The sequence below is a fragment of the Homalodisca vitripennis genome, unplaced genomic scaffold (assembly GCF_021130785.1).
Source record: "Homalodisca vitripennis isolate AUS2020 unplaced genomic scaffold, UT_GWSS_2.1 ScUCBcl_313;HRSCAF=2038, whole genome shotgun sequence".
Taxonomy (NCBI): Eukaryota; Metazoa; Arthropoda; class Insecta; order Hemiptera; family Cicadellidae; genus Homalodisca; species Homalodisca vitripennis.
Window position 1 is genome coordinate 872,518 of NW_025776583.1, and position 24,314 is coordinate 896,831.

Sequence of the window (24,314 nt, forward strand, 5' to 3'; positions counted from 1 at the left end):
CTATATATCTATATGCAAAATTCACTGATAAATTAAATTCTTATTTAATGGAACCTAATGTTAAATTATATCAAAATGTGCTAATTATGGGTGATATGAATATAAACATTTTGGAAAACAGTTCTATTATTGATGATTACAGATTAATTTTAGCTAGTGATGGAATGGAATCATTAATAAATGAACCTACTCGGGTTACCGAGAGTTCAAAAACATGTATTGATCATGTCATAGTCAAGATTAAAAATTAAAATAAATTAAGCTTAGATGCAGCGGTAATTGATAGTTGTGTTACGGACCACTATATGACAGCTGTGAACATGAAAGTAAGGGGCCCTCCTGTGCCACCGAAGAAGGTCAGGGAGGCATCTTATCGCATTAACAAAGAACAGCTGATTTGCACTCTAGAGATAGCAGACTGGAGTTATGTTTATAGCCAAACAAACTCATCTTGTGCTTTTAGCATGTTTTATGAGATATTGGGTTCTATAATTTCAAAGCGTAGAAAAGAAATAAAGCATAAAAAGATAGGAATAATTAAATTAAAACCGTGGATTGATTTAGAAATATTTTTTATTGTTATAAATATTGTTAGAAATAAATTATTAAAATCTATAAAGAAAAATCCTAATAACAAAAAGAAGATCGACCAATTTAAAGAGTACAGAAATAAACTTCAAAGTAATATTAGAGTTAACAAACATAATTATTATACCGAACTTTATAAAAATTACAAGGATAATTCTAAAAAAACCTGGAATATTATTAAGGATATAACTGGACAGAAAAAAAATCAATGATAAATCTAGAAGTTGTTGATGCCATGGTAAATGACCCTGAAATAGTTTCAAATGAATTTAATAATTACATTTTATCTATTGCTGGAGAACTTGTAAATAAAATAAATAAACCAATTAATTTTGAAAGTATGGAATTCATAAACTGTTTTAAACGTCAGTGTAGTACACATTCTATGTTTTTGTCACCGACAACGCTAAGCGAACTTATATTAGCAATTACTTCCCTAAAATCAGGTACTTCACCAGGTCTTGATGGAATAAGCTCAGTATTCATTAAGGCAGGGGTGCCCAACCTACGGCCCGCGGGCCGAATTCGGTCCGTGAGTCAGTTTTATGTGGCCCGCCTTGTTGCAAAAACAACCAAATTTGTTTACAAGCATTTGAAATATTAAATAAATACAAATTTTGAGAACCAAGCAGTCTAGCCGATTTCACGTAGAACGAGCCGTATTCATTTGGTGGAGTATGAGTGTTGAAAGAAGTAAAGTAGTTGCAGACAGATTTCACTGACTACGGTGGTGGCTGCCGGCTGGCGAATAGAGCGCGCGTAAGGGTACGCGCATAGTGAGGAGGTGAAGGTGGAGGTGTAGGTGTAGGTGCAGGTCGCCGTTAACGGCGAGGTAAAACAATTTCATTAGGTTAAATGCGTGCGCGCATGGTGAGCAGGTCGCGGTAGAGGTGTAGCTCGCCACTTACAAGGAGGCCTAGCAGGATGTTTTTCGAAAACAAACTAGTTTGATTTACCTCGCTGCCTAGCTCGCGGCTTTGCTCGCTGCTTTAACGTGATTGGTCCACTCAAGGCCACGCACCCCCCAACCCCCTCTCCCGGTACACCCCGCCACTCCCTTCAGTCTGCTTTCACCCAAGTCAACGTTTAGTTCCGCTTGTTGGTTTCTGTTAGTTTTTGATAACCTGTTATCCGAAATGAAGGAAGATATTATTATTGCTGTCCAAAATCGTCCAGCCTTGTGGGACAAGAGACACAAGCAACATCACAATCGTCACGTTCTGGACAAGGAATGGAAGGAAATTGCGAAAGAACTAAAAGTTACAGGTAACTAAAAACTTTAAATTTAAACTTAAACCAGCTTTGCTGTTTTATGTGGGATATTCAGTTTAAAGTGTAATGTAAAAGTATCCATAGCAGACTTTCTAATTAATTAATATATTTTTTATCTAACATTAGTAAGTAAAAGGTTTGAAATAAGGTAAAAAATTAGAAACTTGCGAATGAAATCTTTAATGAACTATAAACAAGGACACACAGTTGCAACTAAGTATTATCTTGATTACGGATTGTTTACAAAATATTCCTTGAAACTATTTCTAACTTCTTTGGCTCGATTAGATGTAGCATTTCCAGATCTACCCAATGGTTGTAAGTTCAGTTCAGTAGGGAAAGGCAGGAGTTCTGACTCATGTACACCGCAGTATCCGTCTTTGTTTATGATTATATTGTGTAAAACGCATGCAGCCTTTATTATATCGTCTGCAGTCTCAGGCAAGGTTTCAATGTAACCACTTAATATCCGCCACTTAGCAAACAGAATGCCAAAGGCACACTCAATGGTTTTTCTAGCACTTGATAGCCGTTTATTATACACTTCTTCTGCATCCCCAAGAGCTTTTTTCGAATAAGGTTTCATGAGATTCTCGCGCAAGGGATACGCTTCATCTGCAATAAAAACGTGTGGAACTTTTATATTGCTGTCAGGCAAACACTTTTCTTCGGGAATACACAATTTGTTTTGTTCCAACAACCTTCCAAAATCTGACGCCCTCAAGGTTCCCCCATCGCTTTGTTTGCCGAAACCGCCAACATCAATAAATATAAACTTGTAATGGTCATCCGCAACACCCTGTAGAACAATTGAAAAAGTCTTCTTATAATTGAAGTACATAGACCCTGAATGCGCTGGGCATTTTATTCGACAGTGTTTACCGTCCAACGCTCCGATACAGTGTGGGAATTTCCAAATCTCATAGAATCTTTTTGCAACTTGCTCATAATCTTCAATAGTTGGAACTGGCATATGCTCTGGTTGGAACGTCTCCCATAACAGTTTGCACACATTCTTAACGATTTTGCCCACTGTATTGTCTCCCATTCGAAATGAAAATCCAAGAGTTTTAAAACTGCTTCCAGTTGCCAAGTACCTGCAACCAAAGAACACAATATAACCAAAAACATAATATTAAAAATATTAGTCGTTTACGTTTTCGTGTTTTGTTCCAGATAAAGTTGTGAAGCAAATTTGGAAGAACTTGAGGCAAGAATTCAGAAAACAATTTTCCAAAACAATTAAGTCTGGAGCTGCAGCACCAGAAACACCCACATGGAAATATTACGACAGCATGGCGTTTCTCAAAGACCAGTTTTTGCCCCGCAAATCAACAGGAAACCTTGCAGATGTAATAGCAGATGACTCAGACCACGACCTAAACGAAGAGGAGTCGGAAGAAGTGACCGAGATAGGCCAAGAATGTGATGAACCTGACAATCCACAGTTGGACACAGAGAATCTGACAATAGTACCGGCGCCGGAGAGTGAATCACGCCAGCAGCAGAAATCTCATGCATCACGCCCTGCAATGCCACCAAGATTTAATACGAATGACCTGATCACAAGAACAGGATTTAAAAAAAGAATCACGACACAAGCAGCTATTGGACGGGAATTAGTGCAGTTGGAGAAAGAAAAGTTGAAGTTAAAGCAACAGAAAAGTGAGGACAGGGCAAATGACGAGGATGTTGGGTTCTTCAACTCACTGCTACCCCATGTTAAAAACCTGAATCCTAGAAAGAAAATGTTGTTCAGGATGAAAGTTCAAGAAATTCTTTTTGACATGGCATACTCACCCGAACCACCATCATCATTCTCAACAACATCAACTGTCACTAGACCTACGTCAGTAGACCACAGTACAAGCTCTCATCGCTACAGTCCCTACCACAGTTCCTCTCCTAGTACCATGGCATCACCATCACCAGTCACCTTCGCACAGCTGGTCCGCGACGTGACTTCACCATTGAACTACAACCAGGATGGCGGCGAAACATATGTTCCCGAGTACACTCACTTTTAAAAATGTCTTTGTAATGCCGTTCAGCTGGCGATAAATTAATGACAGTTTAATAGTTCTTTACGTTTTTTATAAGTACTACTATTTTTCCTTTGCGCAATTTACTTAATAATACCATTTTTTAAGATTATGTTAGGCCTACTATTATAACATTTTCAAACATTTGCAGCATTTTTATGTAGCGTACATTAATATCTTTCGTTTGTATTTTACTTTGAAAAGATCCCTGTTAGTTACTATCATTTTACCAATAAATTGTATTTTTCATGAACTGGAATTGCTTTCTTATTACCAACTCATTTTTACATACAACAAACATATTCGAGAATTAAATAACAGAAGAATATATGAAATTTATTTCTGGCACAATTTTATTGATTTTACTTCAATACATATATTTTTTATTTTAAATTTACACTGTTTATCTTTAACAAAGCATATACTTTTTAACTTACAGAACATGTGCAATTGCAGGCAAAAGGTACTGTAACTTACCTTATAGTCAGTACAAGCTGTTCTTTTGGACCGATAGGGTTAACATGCAAGTTGCAGTATTTTGTACAACTCTCCAACTTTGGAGAAATGGTTTCACATATGTACTTAAACGTTTCAGGAGTCATTCGCAAATAATTTTGAAACTTCTCAGGATAATTTTTTAGTTCATGAAAAAGATGATGATATTCACCTAGTTCCTGTCGCACTTGATTAACAGGATGTGCACTAAATGTTCGATTACTTAACGTTCCCGTAAGCCACCACTTACATGCTGAAGACATATCATCGCTATCATCACTATCTTCACTTATCATCACTGACAGAGAAAATTGTTGCAATAGGCAAAAAAGCTACCACTGTGATTAATGGATAGAAACAACACTCGACTGCTTGTGTTGACGCGTGTTTGGGGAGGGGAAAGAGCTGCGAGGCGGCGAGCTAGACGGCGAGGTAAAACCTCCTGCACTATACGATGCTACCTCCATCTGTACCTCCACCTGCACCTACACATCCAGCTACACCTCCACCTTCACCTCCTCACTATGCGCGTACCCTAAGGGTAAGAACAGAACAAGTGGGTCGCGGTAGAGGTGGAGGTCGCGGTGGATGCTACTAGTTAAGTCGCGGTCGATGTCGACAGCACATAGCAAGGAGGTTACCAACGCTGCTCAGTCAAGCTACGACCACTGTCAAGTGAATTCGTTTGATAAAATTTTACTGACTAGATTGTGCTTTTATGCTTTGTGAGTCAAGTGATGACAGTGATGAAATGTCAGTTGTCACCAAGTGGTGGCTGATAGGTAATATACCCAACAGACGGTTTCCAGTTCATCCAATAAATTTGAGAAGAAGCAGTCTAGGGGAATACCATCATCTTTTTCTCGAACTGAAAAATGACTCGGAACGATTTCATTCTTATATGAGAATGACGCCTGTGACATTCTCGTACTTATTGGAAACAACCGTTCCGTTTTTGGTTTGCTCTGTTTCTCACCACAACTTTCATCGAACTCCAATTGAAGCAGAAGAAAAGTTGGTGGTAACAATCAGGTAACTAAAACGTGATATTATAAATATTTGGTTAACTATATTATTTCAAAATGTAACATTGATCATTTGAGTCAATAACATTAATACCTAGTTTGTAAAAATGAGAATAAATTATTATTTGTTTATAAAGTACGCCCCTAGGCTACGGTACTTATTTTATAAGTTATTTACTATCGTAATGCAGTAATTTATAAAATCAGAGTCGTACAGTCATTTATTATTATTCAGACTTTTGTGATTTTATTTATTTGACGAGCTCTTGACTATAATTTTCAAAAGAAAAGAATTTTTATTTCAATCTATTGATTTTTAAAATCAAACGAGGTTTAATATAATTTGTTTATATAGTAATTATGGCTTTTATTGTACACGTTTTTCAGGTTTAGTTAATATTTTAGCTACATTTGGGTTGGCCAATAAGAGTTTTAGTTTATGGTTGATAATGAAACGCTAATTTAAAAACCAAGTTTATTGGTTTGAGTCATAGTTTTGATACAGTAAAATTAATTACAACTTATAATACTTTCCACCATCTGCAGCTGTGTTACCAGTCGTGGCGTCTTCGTGACCACTCTCATAAAGTGGATAAAACGAAGTTGAACTTGAAGTTGCGGAATGTTGTGGGGAAAGAGCCATGTATGGAGTACTCGAGGCTGTCATTGGTTGTTGATGTGGGTAGGCCATGTCAAAAAGGATCCCTTGAACTTGCATCCTAAGCGTAATTTGTCACGTGAAGACAGTTTTCTTACGTGTGGTAACAGAGAATTAAAGAAACCAATATCCTCATCATTCGGGTTTTCGGCTGCTTTATTCTGTTTCATTTTCAGTTTCTCTTTTTCTAGTTCCAACAGCTGTTGTCCAATAACAGTTTGAGGTGTTACTCGTTTGATGTATCCAGTCTTTGTCTTTGATACATTTCGGGATTCTGCTACATTAGTCAGGTTTCCTGAGGCTTCATTTGTAGGGTGATTTTTAGCTAGAACTATAGTTTCTAACTGTTCAATCTGGACATCATCCCCATTTCCTTCTTCTTCCCCATCTTCTGATACGATAACACTGCTATCATCGTAGTTAGTGGCACGATTTCCACTGGATGGTCTAGGAATGAACTAATCAGTTAAAAAAAAGCATTGACTCGAAGTATGGCCAATGAGAGGAGGGCTCATCTGGAGCAGCTGATCCTGACTTCAAGGTCTTCCTTAGCTGCTTCCCAAATTCCTGGCGAAGGTTTTTCCATACATGTCTCACTTGTTTATCTGAAAATAAAGAATAAAAAAATATATATATTTCTTATACATTTATACTATACATAAATTTATTTATATGTATGTATAGTAAATTGAAAGTGAATTTATTTTGTTTCAGGTATCTAGCAACAGGATGTAGCTTTAAATCCCTTGCATTTTCCTTTCGAATGGGCGCATCAACTGTAGCTGCTATAGTGAAAAATGTCTCCAAGTGTTTCTGGCAGGTTCTGCAACCTCTCCACATGCCTGCACCGTCTACTTCAGAATTCCAACGCATCGCTAAACGGTTCAATGAAGTGTGGAACTTTCCAAACTATATTGGTGCAATCGATGGCAAACATTGCAGAATAAAGTGTCCCACTCCTTCTGGCTCCATGTATTTCAACTACAAACATTTCTTTTCTATTATTTTGCAAGCAGTAGCCGACGACCACTACAAGTTCGTGTGTATTGATGTTGGAGGTTATGGGAAACAAAGTGATGGGGGTACGTTTGCTGCTTCTGATGTTGGTCGTTTATTGGAAAATAATAAATTACCTATACCTGAAGCTTACCCACTAAAAGAAAACATCATGAGACCTTTTGGAAGAAACAACCTAGACGATGCTGAAGAGATTTTTTACAAAAGACTATCAAGGGCTAGAAAAACTGTCGAATGTGCTTTTGGAATCTTTGCTAAGTGGCGTATCCTGAGTAATTGTATTGAAACTAATCCTTCTACTGTGGATGATATTATTAAAGCAGTTTGTATTTTACATAATTTAGTTATTGGTATGGATGGATTCTGTGTTACGTTGAAGACCTTCCACCCGTTCCAGCAAGATCAAACCTCAACAGGGCAGGAAACGCGGCCACAAAAGAAACAAAGTGTATAAGAAGAAAGTTTGTAAATTATTTCATAAACAATCCACTAGAAAGATAGGCCAATTTAGTGTGTAAAAATACCTTTGTAATACAGCTGTACAGTAAATTGAATAAAAATTAAACAGTTGACTGCTATTTAACAACTCTAGATTAACCCTTTGAGTGCCGCGAAGCCCACTCCGTGTTCCGCGGTATTATTAATGAGTATAAAGTTTTGTACACTTTTACAATTATTTCGCCTATATTGTCACGGCATTTTCGCATTTCGGCAAAATAATCCTTTAAAAATAAATGTTAAATAAATATAAATGATGAAATAATAAAATAGCCTATTATAAATGTACTATAGAAAATGTTTTTGTTGATAATTGAAATAAAAACACTTATATAATATGTCTCTATAATAACTGGATACCTTTTATTTTGTGTATTGTAACTTGTATCAATCACCTGTCGTTCCAAGTTGAGTTGCTATCTTCTTCCACTCCTTTTCTAGAACATGCCGGTTATGGTGTTGTCTGTGGGTTTTGTCCCACAATACGGGAGTGAGATGCACAATCGCTATGAGTTCTTCCTTCATACTTGATTTGAACAAAACAACGCAACAAAGATTTAAGTGTACCTTACCGCACGGGATGACAGACGCCTGACTACATGCGAGCTGTTGGGGTGTGTGGTGTAGGGGAGGGGGGTTGACAACTTGGCCTTGAACGCGCCAATCACAGCGAAGCATCCTTGAAGACCGCGCAGTAGGCATCCATGTAAAACAAACTCATTTGATTTTCAAAAGCATCGATGTAAACCTCCTGTGATGGCATCGCGCTAAACCTCCACCGCGACTTACCTGCTCTGTTCTCTTCCATTCACTACAACGTGTTTGTTTTACATGGATGACGACATCGACCGCGACCTCGACCTCCAACTCTATCGCGACCCACTTGTTCTGTTCTTACCCTAAAGCACGGCACAGCGCGCGGTGCGGCGACGTAACCCCCTACCCAACTCAAGGTCACCACTCGCCACGTGACTTTATATTTCCACTACCTCCCCACCCTACTCCTGCAATCCTATTGCTAGTGCTACTGCCCGTGTGTCTCTATGCAGACAAGAGTGTTTGTGGTGTCAGTCTTTACGTGTTGAATACTGCAGCAGTTGAATTTTAATAATAGTGCGAATTCTTTAAAAACATTATATCGCTATGTGTAGTACCAAAAAGAGGAAGATTGACAATGAGTGTCGTCTTTTTAATGAGAAGTGGAGTGAGCAATATTTTGTTGTGAATACAGAGACAATGCCTTGTGCCTTATTTGTAACGAATCAATAGGGTGTTAAAGGAGTACAACATCAGAAGGCATTTTGACACGAAACACGGACAAAGTAAATATGCTCAGCTTTCAGGTAATCTTAGAATAGAAAAAGTAGATGCAACGAAAGCATCTTTGTCATCACAGAGAAATATATTTACTAAACGTAATGATGAAAATGAGTGTTGTAAGAGCAAGCTACAAAATTGCTCACATTTTAACTAAGGAAGGTAAACCTTTTAGTGATGGTGAAATAGTCAAAAGTTGTATTTTTGAAAGCTGTTGAAAATCTTTGTCCTGACAAACTTTCTTTGGTAGGCTCTATTAGTCTGTCTCGTAACACCATGACTCGCCGAACCGAAGATATCGGCAAAGACGTCTACAATCAATTAATGTTAGCCTGTGAAAAGTTTGAATGTTTTTCAATTGCTTTGGATGAATCCACGGATAACTCTGATGCAGCTCAGATTCTACTGTTTGTAAGAGGTGTAAATAGTGAATCTCAAATTACCGAAGAACTGGCTGGAGTTCATTCAATGAAAACTACTGTAACTGGTGTGGAAATAGTTTCTAAAATTAAGGAAACTATTTAACCTCCTGAGTCCCAGAGTAAATCTGTGTTTTAAAGTGTCAAAATCCTAAGTGGCTATATTTAGTACAAGTGCCTGACTGTGCTTGAGTCCTGGACAACCATCCCTCTAAAGTGGGTCAAAAGAACCTAAGTGGCTATTTTTAGCCACTCGCAAAAAAAAATTCACAGAGTCCCTCCTAGTTGTGTTATTCCCATTCAGGTCGCAGCACTTGATAGAAAGAACAGTTTTTGGCCATAGTAGTGCAAAGTTTTGCCACCAGAATGCTCTAGGTATGCTCCAGTCTTCTTAACCTAAAAATGACTGACCCTCCAGAAAAACGTGACCGGCCAAAACGTTCATGTAAGTACTTTATTAATATATTTTAAGCCTTAGCTCGTACTGATATCATTAGATAAGAACTATTGTCTGCATTTTAAACGATAAATTGTGACAATCGGCTTTTGTTTAAAGTAGCTATAACAGGTTTATTTTTGTATGTTCCTAAAAATAGGCACTTAGGCGCTATAGACTATAAACCCCTTATTTTTATAGTTCTCTTTTTTTAGTCACTTAGGTCGTTAGCTAAAATGTTTTTCTTTAAAAAAATAATAACAGCTGACAAATATATAATGTAGTTGATTATTTATGTGTTTTTAGGTCAAGGCAATCAAAACCCTCACTACGAACCAGTCAATCTAGATGATTCTGAGATTGAGGGCGCGTTAAATGATGATGATGAAGAAGGGGACTTGTTGAGACACAGAGACCGCTTTTTTGATGTGAATGAAGTTATTGGAAATTGGAGTGATGACACCGATGAAGACCCCACATACGAGCCTCCCAATGAGCCGGATCGTAAGGAAGACACGTCAGAAGAGGATCCACAACCAGAAGCAATCCAGCGAAAAAGAAGTAAGATAACTACCTGAATTCCAAAATTACTTATTATCTCATGTATTTGAAATTATTACTAAAATATGTATTATAGTCCTTGTAATTTTATAATAAGGTTGCTATAACAAAAGCTTAGTACATTTAAAGGAAGTAAAAAAATATGTATGTCAGGTTGTTTAATTCTGGAACCATTGAGAGAAAAGTTTAGTAATTTCAAGATTATTTTATTTAACAATCTTTTTTATTTAATTGTTTGAAAGTAGCAAAAATATTATGGAATTGTTTTGTTCCAGGGGAAAGAGGAAGAAGGCGCTCACTAAGAAAAAGGGAGATGGGGCTAAGAAATCGAGAAAAACGAAAAATCAGGACAAGGATTTTTCACCCCCATGGAGGACAGGGACCATTCAATCCGACACCTTTGACGATTGCTCAACCAGCATACCTACCTATCGACAGTGATGAACTGGACAGCTGAACAGTATGTACAGCAGTATTTCGACGATGATATTCTTAAAAAAATAGTTGAGAAAATCAAATCAGAACTACTTGTTGAAAACAGGAAAGGACCTAAAACTAAGACTACCTGAGTTAAAAATTTGGCTAGGCATAAACTTTGTGATTTCAGCTCTACAAGTACCATTGATTAGAATGTGTTGGGAAAAAAAGTGGAGGATTCCACTTGTAGCAAACAACATGGCGAGAGATCGCTTTTTCCTTATTAGGAACTGGATAAAACTTGTTTTTTGATAACGAAATTACAGCAGACGAAAGAAAAGCTGATAGGCTGTGGAAGGTAAGACCTTTACTTGAACCGAATCTTAGAGGGCTGTTTGAAACAGAACAAACCACAGGAATTGAGTATCGACGAGATGATAGTGCCTTTTTCTGGAACGTGTCTAGTCAAGCAACACATACCCAACAAACCCAACCCAACGGGTTTGAAAGTTTTATGTTCTTGCTAATCCAAACGGAATTGTTTGTGATTTTACTGTTTATCAAGGACCAGCCACATACGTAGAAAAACCCAGAACTTGAGCAATTCTGGCAGTGTGAATCAGCTGTCCTTCAGCTTACTAGGTCTTTAGTTCCCGGCCACACATTGTATGCCGATAAGATTTTTCAACTTCAGTTAGGCTTGCTGACGAACTCCTGAAAAAGGTTTTAGATTAACTGGAACAATCAGGAAAGACAGAATTCCCGAAACTACTGACCTTCCAAGTGACAAAGAGTTTAAGAAAGCAAATGAAAGGGCACCAGTTTTTTTGCACTGTAAGAGAAGAAAAAGATAAAAATGGAACAAAGGACAGAGGGAAAAGTAGCTAACAAAGTGGTTAGACAACAACTGTGTATGTATGATATCTACTGCTGAGTCAATCGAGCCTTTGTGTGAAGTAAAAAGGTGGTCTAAGGCCAGCAAACAGTTTTATCAATGTTTCTCAACCTAAAGTTATCAATGCATATAATGCAAAAATGGGAGGCGTAGACTTAGCTGATAGAATGCTATCGTATTGCTCCTCACGAGCCCGGACAAAGAAATGGACATTGAGATGTATCCTTCATTTTCTTTGATTTGAGCCTTAGTAACAGTTGGCTTCAGATGCGGGAAACCAAACAAAAAATACAAATTCCAGCCAAAAGAATTCCGCAATTCAGGACTTTTAAACTTAAATTTGGGGAGTTGCTAATTGAGATGAACTCAGCCAATGAAGCTGTTGCTTCGAATGACAAAGATCTAGAAGATAAGGTGGATAACCCATTTGGAGACAGACGAGTACGGGCTGACCCTACTCCAGAAAAAAGAATTGAAGAAGCAGCTCATCTACCTGAGGTTACAAAAGGAATTCAAAAAAGGTGTGCTATGCAGAATTGCAAGAAAAAATCTACTGTATATTGTGTAAAGTGTAATGAGTATCTTTGTTTGGTAGGTGGGCGGAATTGTTTCCGAAAGTTCCATTCGAAGTGAACTTTTCACAGTGACTCCAAGATGAACTTTTACAAATAAATGTAAAATGCCTTCTAAACAACTCTTTTTATACTTATACATGTAATAATAAAACATTTTCAATTAAGGTCCTGCGTTAATATTTTTTTCCTCTGAAGACCTAAGTGCCTATTTTTAGGACATCTATAACACCATTTGTAATAACGTAAAAAATACATAATGTGATTTTTCTCAAACAACAATGATATGAGAACATAATTTAACCTTAATTGTAAAAGAATTAACACTTTTTACCCTGGGACTCAAGTGGGGTCGGAATGATTGCCTAAAAAAAAGGCACTTAGGCGTTTGGTCCAATTTGCTCCATAAATATTTGGGACTCCAAAGGTAGGTTGAGACCTAGTGCCTATTATTTAGGCACTCTAGACTCAGGAGGTTAAGGTCTCGGACTTGATTTGTAAAATAACCTTATAAATTAAGTCACAGTTTACTTCCTTAACACCAAGTGTTATTTTTGCTAGCATCATAAATTGTATAGTTAAGTGTCCACAGCTTTCTCAATTAAAAACTTTGGGTGTTTGTCAGAGCTGGAGTAGGAAGACACTTTTGCAAGTCTGCCATCACAACTTTTGATGTTTTATTTTCTAAACTAAACCACTTATCTTCTTTTTTTTAACTTATATCTATTTGCTGCTTCATCAAGGTGTTATTCTTTTTTCATTTGAAGGTTTTTTTTTAACTACCTCGTCAGTAGTGTTTTTCAGTTGACAGTCAATTTTGTCACAAAAATCACCAGTATTATTTTCAGGCAAATGAAATGAGATTGAATTCTTTATTAAACATTTCTGAGAATAACAACTTTTTTCAGGCATATATTTTTTTCTTTACACTCATTTACGTACATACTATACATTATGGATATATTTAAATCATTACCTAGGTATTTCTTTTGTGTTCTTTCTCTACTATAATGACTGTCATATGCTGGATATTTTGATATATGACTTCTGATTATATCCTTAGCAGCCTCTGCTATTTTGTTTGATGGTACATGTTTGCTCCGGAGGTCTGGTTCAACCATTCCGCTATTTTTTTGTTTTTGAGAGAGCAAATTTCACAAAAGTTTCAGATATAACCAATGTGTTCAAAAAAAGGTTTTACAAACTTGCTCAGACTTGTTATTCCACTTGAGAAAATATGAATGGCTTTGCTGTTTACTTGTTCTAGAGCCATCATTTTCCATGGCGACCTCTGTATTTTCAGTTTTACCAGCGTTTGTAAACTCCTTAAAAATAAACAAATTCTTAGGTATATAAATTTCAACCCCAAAATAATTTTTTGTGATTTCCCTGAAATTAGGCTTAAAAATCTAACTTATTTGGCACCAGGTTATTTATTTGGCACCAGTGGTAAATTGTTTTTTTTTACAGTAAAAGTTTCTCGCGACGCGTAGCTAGGAAGACACCTCCATTGGTTTACAGAGAACCGGTGGTCAGTTACGGAGCACAGAGCACGCAGCGCAAAAAGCCCAGTCGCGAAGCTAGGAAAACGTAGCTACATTCCGCGAGGAGGCGGCTGCGGAGATTCGGTCCAGTCCTCACAACCATCCGGGGGACGAGATGCAGAAAGAGGTTCTGCAGTTGAAGACAGAATTGAAACAACGGACTTTGCATTAAAGAAGACTGACGTCTCAGGGGATTTTAATAACGTGAGTCTACAGTAAATGTTGATAAAAATATTGAAGATTAAAAAATATTTTTCCATGAATTAAATCTATTAACCCTTTATGATACCGCGGGACACCTATGTCCCACTTTCATTTTTGCTTTGTTACTTATGTCTGTTGGTAGATAATAAAGTCCTGTTAGTGCTACCATCTTCAGGAATATATGTGGACTAAAAAAAATTAATACGAACAGCACAGCCATAGATTCCAACTTCACTAAATGTGGTTACAGCTGATTTGCACGTTTCTGACATTTTGGAACGTTCAGAAGTTGGGTTATGATTTTTACAACGACTCATACATTTAAAATGGAAAAAGTGAGTATTACTGTTTTAAATTCATTTTAAATATCTTATATAATATAATGGTTTATTTAGAATATAATGTTTAGTGTTTATAACTTATTTAGGTACTAATTTCCAAGTGGGACTCTATTGTCCCACTGTCCTTGAGGTGATGAAGACGTATAACTTTTATTCTACATTATGCAATATTTTTTGTGGGGTTTATAAAATAATACACTTACACGATATAATATTAACAATAAAGTATATAATGGCGTTATATTTACTACACCTTTTTAACTTTTGGCAGATAATCAGAAATAAGTTGGTGCAAATAGTAATAATAAATACGTAGGCCTAAACTAAAATGTTATTACATCTACACAGTATTGTGTTACCAACCACATGGAATATAATCGGGCTGAGTTTATTTATCGATTAGTATAACCATCAATATTGACAACCAAAATATCTATATTAGTTAGGTTATGTTTTAGTTAGTTTGTTCTTACAATTAAGATTAATAAATACCAATATTTCAATCCATCAATATAGAAAATCGGGTCCACTCATCGTTATTTGTCCTTGTTTGGAAAATATAATTGCCGTAATAATCCATTCACCACAGGCTGTTTCTTGTAAATGGTTTATTTACTACGTACGTATCAAGATATTCGAATAGTTTCTTTTTGCTTACGGTTATCTTTTATTTGCAGGCATTAAATGAAGATGAGATTCTGGAGTATGTATATGGTTTACCAGACGACCCAGCCACATCTGACATTGAAGGTGACAGCGAAAATGACTTTTTAGAATTTAGTGACCCTAATTCAAAAGATACTTCATTAGAATCGAAGCCTACTTCTACACGTGTGAATACACTAATTGTAATTCAACCTGTTATTGAAGATCTATTTATCCCCCAACCATCTACATCAAGGGGAAATAATGGATTATTTGAAGATGACCCACTATGTCTGCCAGTGCTTGACCATACCTACAGTAAACAAAATGGAAATAAAACTGAAAATAAACAGGACCCTTGCACAAATGATAAAACCAAAAGAAAGAAAATGAAAAAGGCAGTAAAGAAATCAGCTATAAAACTAAAACTAACTTGTTTTGTGAGAAGTACCCTGAAAAGAAGGTGAGTTTACAACACGTTTTTTTAAAGATAATTTTAATCTCAGATTTGGTCGGCCTCAAGTCGACACATGTTGCACATGTGAAGAGCTTAAGCTAAAAATTAAATCTTCGCACTTGAATGAAGCTGCAAAACGGAGTGCTGTGGCCGAGCTTCTTGTACATAAGCAACGAAGCCAAAAGTTTTATTATGCGCTAAAGTATGAGGCCTCAGAAGATGCTAAGGAAGAAAACAATATTCTTTCAATTGCATTTGATTACATGCAAAACATTTCCCTCCCAAAGGTGCCTGTGCAAGAACTGTTTTATTTCCGCCAACTTACAGTGAATGTGTTTTGTATAACAGACTTAAAAAGTAGAAACAGCAACATCTACCTCTATCATGAAGGAGAAGGTCACAAGGGGCCTAACGAAGTTTGCTCCTTTTTGGATGACTACCTTAAACGTGTTCCGGAAAGTGTGACAGAGCTCCGTATTTTTTCGGACAGTTGCGCTGGTCAAAATAAGAACCAGACATTGACTAGGTTTTTCTTATTTTTAACTGACAGTAAAAGGTTCTTAAAAATTCAGCACTTTTATCCTGTCAGAGGTCACAGTTTCCTTCCTTGTGACAGAGAGTTCGGCTTAATCAAAAGGATGCTTAATAAGCATGACAGAATATTCAGTATGTATGAAATCATTGAGGTAATAATAAAAAGTGCCAAACCTGGAAAGTTTCTTGTGAAGGAGGTGAGAGCTTCAGAGATTTCTAACTTCAAATCTTGGTGGATAAAGTATTACAAAAATACTCCAGTTTCAGAGGAAACAAAAAAGAAACCAAGCAAAGAAAAAGTCAAATTTGGGATCAGTAAGCTGTTTCATTTTGTATTTGGATCTACTTTAAAAGGCTACATAAAGGCATACACCACCATTAAAGGTCTCCATTGCCACACCTTTTTCATGTCTTTAACAAACACAGGGATTACTGGTCCCAGCGAACTTGCTTACCCAGAGGGTAAAGTGCCTATAAAAAAATCAAAACTTAAGATTTAAGAAAAGTCATTCAGTATGTACCTCATGAGAACAGACAATTTTATAATGATATTTTAGAATGGCGTGTAATGGAAAATATTAATATGCAAGAAGAAGATGAGTGATAAGTATCAACAAAAACCTACAATAGGGCACAAATTTAGTTTCTTTTCTATGATAAGGAGTTTAAAAAAATTGTTTAAGTAACATAATTTAGGCTTAGGCCTATACCAATAATTCTGTACTCATTGTATCTTTAAAAATAAATGTTTTTTAAAAAATTATGAGTGTTAACACTATTTTTTTATGTGACATATTGAAAATTTGTTAAAAGGGCATAAGTCACACATTTTTAAAAATTCATAAAAATTTGAAATTTTGATAAAAATATGAAATCTTTATATTGGGATGTTAAAAATAAGGGAGAAAATGCAATGCATATTTATTTAGGAATTTTACATTTGCTAAATAATATTTAATCGGTTTTATCAAGTTTTCCGATAGTTTACTTTTCATGACTGATGCCCTTTTAACAAATACCGATTCAAATGTTATTAACAGGAAAAAAACTTTGTTAGCTTTTATAAAGACGTATTTAATAACTTTTATATTAATCCACATTATCTTTTTTCTGAAATATAATATTGTAATTCATTATATCTAATCATATATATTAAAAGAGATTCATTTAACTGTATTGTGTATTCTATTTTTTTGTTGTTCAGTAGATTATATGATATACTTTAGGACACGGAAGAATATACAAGAAACTCTATTTACACACTGTGTTAAAGAGAGTTTTAAAAGCTAAAAATATTTTTTTACTATCCAACAATATTCGCAGGGGATACGACGTGCTGTACCTCCTGAAGATGATCGGCCCTGGACTTCAGTACGACAAGCGCGTGTTCAACGAGATGGTATCCCACTACTTCCCTATCATGTTGGATGTAAAGGTTGGTTTTATCTCTGATATAGACAGTTAATGTGGCTAAGAATAATATACCGCAACTCTTTAAGTATAAGGATAATCGTCACAAAGATCTGGAGAGACGAAAGAATACCAAAATCATTCAAATGTGCTACCTCCTTCTTTTAATATTAAAAATCATTGAATTTAGCATGTGACGTCAGAGTGTTCTTTCTCTGTACAAGATCGCCCAAGTTATCAATTTCTATTACATGGGTGGCCAGACACTAACTGCGGCAATGGAGACTGATGGTATTTGGGCTTAGAGGGTGTGCGTGATGAGTGAATGTTTTTTACGTGTATACCTGTTTTCACATTTTGTTTTTAATCGCGTTGATTATTGTATTTATATTAATAGCTAACCAGGAAAGGCAACGTAGTTTAATGCATTTCTACTTTGTTGTAATTGTAATTGTTAAATAAGAACTATAAGTGAGCTTAAAATCTAAAAAAAAACTCCTTATTTATCTATTTATCCTAGCAACGATGGACACCATTTGTAGAAAAATGAATTACTAGAACGACTAGTGTTGTTTACTATAGGATGCTTCCTATATTTATTTAATTATTTATAGGAATCTTTATATTTTTATTAAGAGAATTGTAAATTAATATAATAAGTGAATTGTAAGATTGTGAGCCTTCCAGCAGTGCTGAATTTCTTGTCAATTCGGGTTCGAGGAATGCTAGAAGCTTCCTTTTGTATCTAGGTATTGAGCATAGGTTACAGGTCTGGGTTGGATAGGTACCATCCAGTTCAGACATTGTGTTTGCTCAATTTTGATTGGCCAATGATAGGTTGATTAGATGGTGGGAGGGACTTCTAGATCCTTCCGGTGGCTTCAACCACGTTTTTTCGGGGATTCGTTGCTGTGTGCTCAGAGAGAGAATTACGTGTAGAAGTGATAGCCTACTCTTGCCGTATTGATTTTTCGGGAAGAAGGTTGAGTTTAAGATTAAAATTTCTTTTCAAAATTTAAAGTCTCAAGTTTAAATTAATTAATCTATAATAGTCATTTTGGTTACTTGGTGAAGTCTTCAGCAGATGTGTGAGGTACTGTAAAAGTTAGAATTTAATATTGAAATAGAAAATTACTTGATGATATTTTCCTGTTCAATTTGGTTTAATCAGGAATAGCCTACTAAAAAAGAAAATTCATTTAATGTTCTGAGATTCTATAGATATTTTAACAAGTTCCTAAATTTAACCTTCAAAGCCAAGCGGAAAATTCTGGATAATTCAATAATTTGTAAATTGGAAATTTAGAGAAAATAAGTAGTTTGAAATTGATACATTTTTGAGTTTAACTGGTTGGACATTGCCTTTGTTCATATATTAAATATTAATATTATCTTAATTTGTTTGATTTTTATTTTGAGAAGAAGTATTATTTTATTATTTGTTTCATTTTATATTTGAAGAAGATTATTTAATTTTGAAGTTTAATGAAGATTTTTTATTTTGAGTTTGTGTTAAAAAAAAAATTAGCACTGAGAACTTGAAGGACTCAATTATTGAATGATTGATTGATTGTTAATTTTAAGACTGGACTTGTGAACTTTTGATGGGTTGTAAATAAGATTTAATTGAGAATAAATTCAAAGTAAAAGAAAGATAGCTTGGCGTTGCTGTATTATTGATTTCGTATTTTTATTAGAATTGCAGTTAATTTTATACTGAGTTTAATTATTGAATTCCATTGGAACTTGTGCATTCTTAGAATAAAGGGTTATTAGTTCAGAACACAATTGATCGCTCTTATACTAAAACAAAAATAGTTGTAATTGGTTTATAGAAGATAACCCTACTATAAAAACGTTACATATTTGTATTTTTATATACCTATATTTTTAACAATGTCCGCCTGCTTATTAAATGGAATACCGCACACCGGCGTCCGTCCAACTCACCTTGTAAGGCTTGCACACCAGTACATGTAACTTCTAAAGATAACATAACAAACAACAATTACGTGGTAACTAATCCAGACAAAATCTGTTTCGGGTTCCTTGCTTGTACAAATAAAATAATAGCTTACTACCATGGGGGAACATTATTATGCATTTACACAACGGTAAGATACAGACATTAAATGTAGTAGTAATAAGCTAACCGAAAATCTAGAAACTATTGTTTAAATTCATAAAGTAGTTGGCAAACGCCATCTCCATATATAAATAAGGCAAAGGTAAGTATTTATACTAACTAAAACTTCACTTACACTACATTTTATAACATAATTCAGCCATTATAATATATAGCCATTTTGAAAATTGGTGTTATCATGGGTCTCCAGATCTTTGTGACGATTATCCTTATACTTGAAGAGTTGCGGTATATTATTCTTAGCCACATTAACTGTCTATATCAGAGATAAAACCAACCTTTACATCCAACATGATAGGGAAGTAGTGGGATACCATCTCGTTGAACACGCGCTTGTCATACTGAAGTCCAGGGCCCACCATCTTCTGGAGGTACAGCACGTCGTATATAGATCAGTATCCCATACGGATTTATATAGTATTAATGTTCTTGTTATTACACAAATGTTTAAAGTACCGATAATGTTTTGATTTTTTAAATAAAAATATGTAACTTTCATTACTATTTAGTGTGTATTTTTAATGGATTAGTATTTAGTAACGTTAATTAATCATTTTGTTTATGCAGCGCCTTTATGGAATGGTGGACATAAGACTACTGGGGAAGGTCTACCCAGTGTGGACGGCGAGGTAGTAGTCCACACCGACACCTACACAGTGCAACCTCGTCGGAGGGTGGAATTACAAGCGAAGGTGGAAGACTTAAAAAGGATTACGTGGATTTATACCGGACTCATTTAGGAAGTTGTATAATGAACTCCATGCCTGGCTATTTTCCTGAAAGTGATTTTGAAAAAGAAAGCGGAATAATCTCAGGCTTCCAGCTTATTGATGTTTTTAGTGATTATGTGATTGTTCGGATTAGCCAGAATTACAGAAAAATACGGGTTTAAACTTGAGATGGGTCTATTTTGTTATAGAATTATCAACATTGTTTATTAAAACATGTTTTCTGACTGTTGCATTGTATTTCTTGACAAATAAACGTGTTTGCGAATACTAAGCACATTTACCGTATTTAGTGTGAGAGTTTTATTGTTAAGCAATGTGAGCGTACTGGATATTGTACGGGTCCACGCGTTCAATAGTTGTACGAAACTACGCGTCATCCAATAGACTCTTCAATGCGACAGAAGACAATAACTGAATTTATGTCTTTTAACAATTAATATTGTACTCAATAATAATATCAGTACTGTACGTCCAATTTTTGTTTGATTTCACTTCTTAATACAGTAATTTAACTCATACTTAACCTATAAGTTTCAATTTGGTACTGTATTTAACTTATTTATGTACTGTACCGTACACAATTTGTCTTAATAAAATATTGTATGTCTATTTAATTAAAGTTTTCTTTGTTTATGTACGAAATGATGCACCCATTTTCATTTTTTATGTAATTAGTTCCTATAACTGTTCATTATCGTTATAAATAATTCCTCATGGACCTGTTCGGATTAACCGACGTTCGGATTACACGTGTTCGGATTAGCGGGACTCCACTGTACATCTCTGTAGCTTATTTCCATGTTGAGTTAAATGGATTGAAATAAATTATTGTATTATATTACTCATATACGAAGATCGTAGGATTAAAATCTTTAGCCGAAATATAAATTAAAAATAAAACATAAAAATACAGCAAAAACGGTTATTTCCCGTATTTAAAAGTTAGATAATGCCATTATCACTGATATATAATAAGGCATTACATGTTTGCTTAGTATAATCATGTTATGTTAAATGGATTTTCAATTTGGTAAGAAAGTTATCAAATACATCTGAAATATACGTTCTTTTCCATAAATATACTTATTCAGTACATAACGGTGGGAATTGTTGCCGCAACGGTTTTGTTACGCACTTCGGTTCTCATAAATGTATAGCCATTTGAAAGCATTTTTCCTACCTGGCTATTAATAGTCTTGAATCTGTGATATGTAAAATTGTTTTCACACGTGGGTGATTTAAATATTTAAACTGGCCATAGTTGAAAAATCATACAGCACAAGTATTTTTATAATATGAATGCACTTTCTTATAAAATTCTAAAGTAACGGTTTTCTATAACATCCAATGAAATTTGAATACAGTACATAATAGATGATGTCAGACGAGTGAAAATGTGGAGGAAACGGGTGAAATACCTGTAAACAAAAGCCGCACCAGCCAGCAGTGGTGGTAATACCAGACGGATGAGTCATACTGTTTCCAAGAAACAGCCACTTCCCCCTTCCGGTCTCTGAGGGCTTGTTCACATGAGCGCGACGTGTCGCGCGACTAAAAGACAACATATAACTATGGCAGCATACACATGGCGCCGCGCCGCTGAACCTGCCGCTAGTTGTGTCGCGCGACTCGTAGTATACGCGTCAACCGCGCGACTTTAGCGCGGCTTCAGTTGCTTGTTTTGTATTGTAGCGTACACACGCCGAGTCCAGTAGTGATATTGGTGAGTGAATATGGAGATGGAGCAAGACCCATTTGACACCGAACGTTTTATTGATGAAATTGAAAAGAGAAGAGCATTGTGGGATCTTGAAAGTCCAGATTACAAGAACAGGGTTTTAAAGAGATCTGCGTGGGAGGAAGTTGTAGATATATTTTCTAAAACTGAAAGCACAGTTGAAGAGAAAAAAGCAGTTGGGTAAGTGCTAGTTTTATATTTAGAGCAATACAGCAGTACAAAATATAGAGACATGTTGCCTCTTCCACTTCCATACCGGCAGTGCACTAGTTGTCGGCCGACCGTTCTGCCGCTCATTCGGCCGCCGAATGTGTACGGAGCCATTTTTCTGTCGCGCGGCGTGTCGCGCGACACGTCGCGCTCATGTGAACAAGCCCTGACCGTCAGTCAGTGCCTATTGTCGTTTAATCAGTGGCGGTTGAAAATACTGCATTCTCTTTAATTCCAGTACACGTATATTATTTTGTGCTGAATTTTACTGTTGATGAACGTTTTCGTGTTTTTAAGTGTTGTTTATTGGTAGCTATTATAAGTGTACCGATTATTTTCTGTGTAGTGTCATAAATTGTAATATACTTGTTATTGTGATTCCTTATTTGGACAAAATGGAGTGTGATGATGTTTGTTCAAGTGCACAGCCATCCGGAAGTAAGAGCGGTAGTGGAAAAACCATACGTAGTGGAGAACGACGTATTATTTACAACGTTTACAACTTTTTCAAAAAACTGTCGTTGACAAATTTCCGAGAAATCTAAACTTTAAGCAAAGTGGTAAACTGTGTGCTGAGGCCTGCAGTGTAAGTGAAAGAACCGTTAACAAAATAAGTAAAGAAGCTAAGCTGTCCGAAGAAGATGGACCTTCATCATCAGAAATTAAGTTTTCAACGCCAGGAAAACAAAGAAGTCGAAAATCAAAAATAACAGGCTTTGATGACTTTGGAAAAGATGTTTTGAGACGAACTGTCCTTTCGTACTACGACAGAGGGGAATTTCCCACATAAAAAAGAATCACGCAGGATCTCAAACAAAAACTTGATTCCAACGGATCGGTAACTTCAACAAATAGATTATTAAGGCATGTTGGTTTCAGGTATAAGAAAACCAATGATGGTAGAAAGTTTTTATTGGAACGAAATGATATTGTAGCGGCTCGTTAAAAATTTCTGAGAACTATGCAAGAGCTTAGAGAATCTGGTGATTGTAGGCCCATATATTACCTCGATGAAACATGGGTTAATGAAAACCATACTCGAAAATACATATGGCAGGATACGACTGAGTCTGGTGGACTAAAGGTTCCTCTCGGCAAAGGTAGAAGATTAATAATTTGTCATGTCGGTTCGGCAAAAGATGGGTTTTTGCAAGAATGTATGTGGGTTTTTCGGTCTAAGACATCATCCAGTTCGGACTATCACGATGAAATGAACGCTGAATCGTTTAGAAAATGGTTTAAAAAAATTGCTATGCATTTTGGAAGAAGGCTCGATCATCGTTATGGACAATGCTCCATACCACTCAGTACTCGCCGAGAAAATTCCAAATTCATCGTGAAGAAAGGAAGAGATTCAAAATTGGCTGTCTCGAAAAAACATACAATACTGTATGAAAGAAACGAAACCAGAACTTATAATGAGGGTTCTCCCATATGAAACCCAACAAAAAACTTGTGAACTCGACGTATTAGCCAATGAAATGGGACATACAGTTGTCAGGCTCCCTCCTTATCACTGCCAGTACAATCCCATTGAAATGGTATGGGCTCAAGTGAAGGGAGAGGTAGCACGTAATAATAAGACATTTAAAATAACCGACGTTGAGAAACTTGTTCATGATGCTCTGGACAAAGTGACTAAAGAAGACTGGCAATCAAGAGTTCAACACGCAGAAGCCTTGCAGCAAGCTGATTTTGAAAAGGAATGTATCCGCACAAGTGTTGTAGAGCAAATAATTATAAACTTAGCAGACAATTCTGACACGAGTAGCAGTGAGGCAGAAAGTGAAAATGAAGAAGACTCCGAGGTTTTGGCTACGATATTGCCGCCTGAGAGCGAATAAATAATATACAAGTGCAAAGGTAAGAATATTATTAAGTCAATCATGCTTTTTAACGTATTTCATTTTAAAATAGTAGGCCCTAAAAGTTATTTAGTGGAAAATTTGATTATTTCATCATTTACAAATATAATTGTTCAATAATTTTAAAATTGATTACATTGTTATATTTTTAATTATTTTTAATCAAGCAACACGTCATGCAGTGTCCAATATAAGCAACATGTATATTAATTTAGTGTGTGTTTAGTAATCGTTTAAAATCACTGAAAAGATTGTTGTATCGTATGGAAATAAGCAA

General features: G+C 35.7%; 2 protein-coding genes across 2 annotated transcripts; both read left to right on the forward strand.

Annotated features, from left to right (window-relative positions):
• Positions 1-1,357: 1,357 nt before the first annotated feature.
• LOC124370732 lies at positions 1,358-4,157 on the forward strand. Its single transcript, XM_046829033.1, has 2 exons — positions 1,358-1,854; positions 3,037-4,157. Exons 1-2 carry the CDS (start codon positions 1,725-1,727, stop codon positions 3,885-3,887), a joined length of 981 nt encoding a protein of 326 aa, XP_046684989.1. The 5' UTR covers positions 1,358-1,724; the 3' UTR covers positions 3,888-4,157.
• Positions 4,158-9,567: 5,410 nt separating this feature from the next.
• On the forward strand, positions 9,568-10,785 carry LOC124370746. The gene is made up of 3 exons (XM_046829046.1): positions 9,568-9,776; positions 10,074-10,328; positions 10,604-10,785. Exons 1-3 carry the CDS (start codon positions 9,734-9,736, stop codon positions 10,783-10,785), a joined length of 480 nt encoding a protein of 159 aa, XP_046685002.1. The 5' UTR covers positions 9,568-9,733.
• The last annotated feature ends 13,529 nt before the right edge of the window (positions 10,786-24,314 follow it).